Here is a 4,619-nt window from a genome sequence, read left to right as displayed (position 1 = left end):
TATGCCTTAATCACACAAATGGACGGGTTTCACAACCTGGAATTTCACCAAGCAAATCCCAGTACTGAAAACAATTTTTTATGGGGTTTGCCAAGGGAGTATATTCCAAGGCCCCGTGTAATACCTAGGTTTTGTGCTCTTGCGGGGCCCCCTAGGAGACCTGCCCTATCCGTTCTGTCAGCCGGACCCCTCCCAAACTCTCTCCTGGATCTACCCCCAAAACCTCTAGGAATTTCTCAACCTGGAGCTGGCAACCCTTTGCCATTGCTGGGAGGGCATCTGGACTTGGGTGGCTTCCCTGGGTGAGACACCCCCAGTAAGAAAGAGAGAGTGAAGAAGAGGCTGAGGAAGCTGCCGCCTCACTTTGGCCAGGTAATCCATCTGGCCTGGGCGGAGGGACTCCTGGCTTCACTTTCTCTCGCACCCCCCATATTCCCCTCCTTCACCAGCAGCCGGAATCCATGCAGCTTCCTTATTCCCTAGGGGTGGTACCCTCAGGATCTGGTTCTTTTGCCCCTCTCCCCCATCCTCATAGCAGCTCTGTGAAGTAGGGAAGGCCAAGAGAGGGCGGCAACCCCGTGTCACCCCAGGAGCATCATGGCCGATTCGTTTTCTGACACCCTGCACCACGAACCATTTTGCAAACATGACCCCAGCTCTCCTTTGTGGTGGGCAATAAAGCAGGGCCAGGCCCAGCCCAGCCCCTCGCCCTGCCATCTCCTTTCTCGTCTCGGGCTTGCTCCATTTGATGCGCAGCTGAGCATAAGAACATCCCTGACCCCAGCCGGATCAGCCCCGGGTTCCATCCGTCCGGCCCAGCGTCCAGTTTCACACACTCTCTCCCTCTCCAGGGCCAACAGCAGGGGCCAGAGGCTGCGGCCTCCCCCTCCAGCCTGGGACTCTGGGATCTCTGGGCAGGAGAAGGGGAAAAGCTTCGCTCCGGAAGCAAAAGCTCCTTCTTCTCCCTCATGTCTGAGAATCCGGCATCCACTGGGCAGTTCTAATTGGGAGGGGGGATCCTACTGGTCATATTGGGAGCCCCCTGGTGGGGGGTGGACAGTGGCTCAGTCGGCAAGCACTCCACCCGGTGATTCCGCCTCCCAGCCAGAGGCTTGAGAAACTGCCTCTCTGGGCCTGGAGCTGCTGCACTTTGAGCCGGCCAGAGACCCCGGGGGGGGGCGCGGGGGGAGGAGGCACATTGGCCTCACTGGTGGCTTCGTTGCCCTCAGATGTTGCATGTTCAGAGGAGGAATCCAGCAGCAGGGAAGCACGCAGCCCTTGCCCCAACATGAGCCCGAAGCCCCCTGGCTGGGCACCACCCAGCACTGCCTGGGAGAAGGCCCAAGGAAGCGCCACGTGGCTGTGAGGCCTCCAGAAGCTCTGGTTCCTTGCTGTCGTGTCTGGGAGAAACATGAGTAGGGCTGCACCCAGGTGCTTTGGGCCAGAACAGAGTGTGACTGGGTGCAGGACAGGCAGCGGTGCTTGGGGAGAAATGCAGATCTCAGAGTGTTGCCAACTCCAGGCTGGGGAATTCATGGAGACTTGGGGTGGAGCCTGGGGCGGGTGGGCATTGGAGACGGAAGCAACCTCAGGAGGGCATAGAGTTCCCCCTCTCAAGCAGCCATTTTCTCCCGAGGAACTGGTCTCTGTCCTCTGGAGTTGCAATTTCAGGAGATCTCCAGCTACCACCTGGAGGCTGGCAACCCTAAGAGCATCCTTCCCTCACCAGAAAGGCACAGCGGGAGGCCCAGGCAGAGAAGCCCAGCTCCAATGCTCTGCTCTCCCAGTCATGCTTGTCTTAATTTTTCCTCCCTTCCAAACCAAGACTTAGTTGCAAAATCAAAAGGAGTCCAGTAGCACCTTTAAGACTAACCAACTTTATTGTAGCATAAGCTTCTGACGAAGAGAACTGTGATTCTCGTAAGCTTATGCTACAGTAAAGTTGGTTAGTCTTAAAGGTGCTACTGGACTCTTTTTGATTTTGCTACTACAGACTAACACGGCTAACTCCTCTGCATCCAAGACTTAATTGACTGCCTCTGTGCATGTACAGAGGGCACTGCTGAGGAAACATATTTCGGGCTAAAGTTCTGAGGCTTTGAGGTGCAACCAGGCTGCCTCCTCCCTCGGGCTGCCTGGCCCCACCAAGCTGCCCCACCTCCAGCCAATGACTGCAATTACCCAGGCAAGGAGGAGCTTCCGCTCAGGGTATAAAAGTCCGGTGGAGGCGCTTGGACTCAGCTCAAAGGTTTCCCGAAACAGCCAAAGGCCCTCCTGACTGACAGCCATCAACTGTGGTGCCCTTGACAGCTGAAGAGGAGCAGATGAGCAACATGTGGATTAAGGTCGATGTGGATGTACTGGGTGACGAAGCCCTTGCCAGGTAAGGCTCAGCATTTCCTTGGGTGAGAGAGAGGTCTGGGTGCTGCTCCTCAAACATGAATAACCCTGTGTCTGTTTGTCTTCCACTCCACAGCTTAGTGGTGGTGTTACCCAGATTCCTGAGGTTCGCCAACTTTGGGAACCTCTCCAGCGCTGCTACCATCAGTGGCAACCCCACAGTTCGCGCCCATGGAAAGAAGGTGCCGACCTCCTTTGGGGACGCCATCAAGAATCTGGACAACATCAACAAACCTTTGCCAAACTGAGCAAGCTGCACTGCAACAAGGTCCACGTGGACCCCGAGAACTTCAAGGTAGGGGTGTGTGTGTGCACACCTGAGTGCTTCTTGTTGTCAGGTTGTGCCAGGTGGATCTCAATAACTACATGAGTCCAGAAATGCATGAGTGAAAGCTTTACTGATAACCTACGGGTTCAGCAGTCCAGTACAGGTTCATTGCCAGGAATGAAGTTCTGTGCCAAGCCCCAGATCTATACTGAAGTCTAAGTACAGCCCAGTTCCCACCTCCCCTCCCCAATAGCTACAGAATATGTAAACAAACGCAAGGCAAAGAGGCTGTTTTGGAAAGTTCAGGGGTCCCAGGGTTCTGTATCCCTGGCAAGGGCTCCTCTTCTCAGGAGACAGGCAGAAAAGCTCAGGGGGGTTCTGTGGCCCCCCTGCTCTGTATGCTTTCCCGGGACAGAGACAGAAGCCACAGCCACAGCTGTCTCAGCACACCATGTCCAGTAGAGTCCAGTCCTTGGTCCAGGCCCCACAGGGGGTTGTCAAGCCCCAGAAGTATGGCCTGGGAAGCCAAGACCGTGACACTTATGCTGCCCCAGCTCCCCTTGCAGCCACAAACCCCATGCAACCCCCCTTGTCTCCATTTCAGTTGTGAGGGAGGGAGGAAAGGAAGGAAGGAGGGAGAGAGGGAGAGGCCAGGATTCTTTCCCCCAGACATGCTGCATTGCTTCCTGGGCCCCAAGAGGAGGGAAGGTTGCCCAGCACAGAGTCCACCGCAGAGGGGGCAATGCTGATCCTTGCCTGGCATTTCCTCCAGGGAGTGGGGCGCAGCTGGAAAGGGCATAAGGTGCCCCTCAACATCTGGACGTAGCCTGATTGCCAGCCCAGGACTCCTTCATGTTCTCCTCTCCTCTTCTCTCGCAGCTTCTGGGGGATGTCCTCATTATCGTCTTGGCGTTCCACTTGGGTAAAGAGTTCACCCCTGCCTACCATGCCGCCTTCCACAAGCTGGTCCAGGTGGTTGCCCACGCCTTGGCTCACCGCTACCACTAAACCAGCCGGAGGGACACACAGTGGCCTCCTACCCCTCACCACCCGTGTGAAGCCTGTCCCAGCTGCCATGTGATATTACTGCCTAATAAAAGTCATCACCTTTAATTTGAGTGGACTTCCTGGGTGTTTGTGGGTGTGGAGTGTGTGTGTGTGTGTGTGAAGTGAGGGTGCTGCTGGTGCTGGAGAATTAAGCTGCTGTTCCTAGTTACCCAGACCTCAAGTCTTGCTTTCAAATTATGCCATGAAGAAAGCCAGAAAATCTATGGATGGGAGAAGAGCAGGGTGGGACACATGCGCTTTGGGAACTTCTCTTTGGTTTTCAAGTGAGAGATGTCTTGTGTGTGTTTGTGTGTTTGCTGGTGTGTTTGTGTGTTTGCTGGTGTGTGTGTGCACATGTAGGTTTCCCAGCAATTTCCTACTTTCCAAACTCACCTTTTAGTTCGCTTTGGCTGATCCAGCTGCTTCCGAGAAGATATTTCTTTTGGGGTGCTGAGAGGTTGATGCAGGTTGGGGGTGGAGCTCGGCTCAAAGGCTGATTAGACACCAACCCTGGTTAGACACCAACCCTGGTTCCGTAATGGGGGTGAACAGTCACATGCCCCCATAGCCCCCAGCGCAACAAAGCCCCACCAAGCTGGATCGAGAAAGTGCAGGGCTTCAGGGCTTCCTCGGGGGAATCCCACCCCCCAGAAATCAAATCATAGATTGAAAAATAAAGTAGCGGGGGGGGGGAGGTCTGTGACAATTGGGATTGGAGTCTGAGGGAGGAGATTGGAGAGGAAGGAAGCCCAGCAGGGCTGTGGGACCAAAGGCTCCCCCTTCCAAAGCACTCATTTTCTCCAGAGGAACCCATCTCTGTAGTCTGGAGGGTGGGAGTAATTCCAGGAGAGCTCCAGGCCCATCTGCAGGTGTGGCACCACCACCAAGGGACCTCGCAGGCCTG

General features: G+C 55.3%; 1 protein-coding gene across 1 annotated transcript; it reads left to right on the top strand.

Annotated features, from left to right (window-relative positions):
* Positions 1-1,236: 1,236 nt before the first annotated feature.
* Positions 1,237-3,698, top strand: LOC129326417 (hemoglobin subunit beta-Z-like). Its single transcript, XM_054974576.1, is given in 5 exon segments — positions 1,237-1,362; positions 2,286-2,383; positions 2,477-2,625; positions 2,628-2,695; positions 3,548-3,698. Coding segments are annotated over 5 exon segments (570 nt in total). The 3' UTR covers positions 3,677-3,698.
* The last annotated feature ends 921 nt before the right edge of the window (positions 3,699-4,619 follow it).

Source organism: Eublepharis macularius, chromosome 3 (genome assembly GCF_028583425.1).
Source record: "Eublepharis macularius isolate TG4126 chromosome 3, MPM_Emac_v1.0, whole genome shotgun sequence".
In the NCBI taxonomy this organism is placed as follows: domain Eukaryota; kingdom Metazoa; phylum Chordata; class Lepidosauria; order Squamata; family Eublepharidae; genus Eublepharis; species Eublepharis macularius.
Note: the sequence above shows the minus strand (reverse complement) of the source record. Positions and strands in the feature narration are given on the sequence as shown.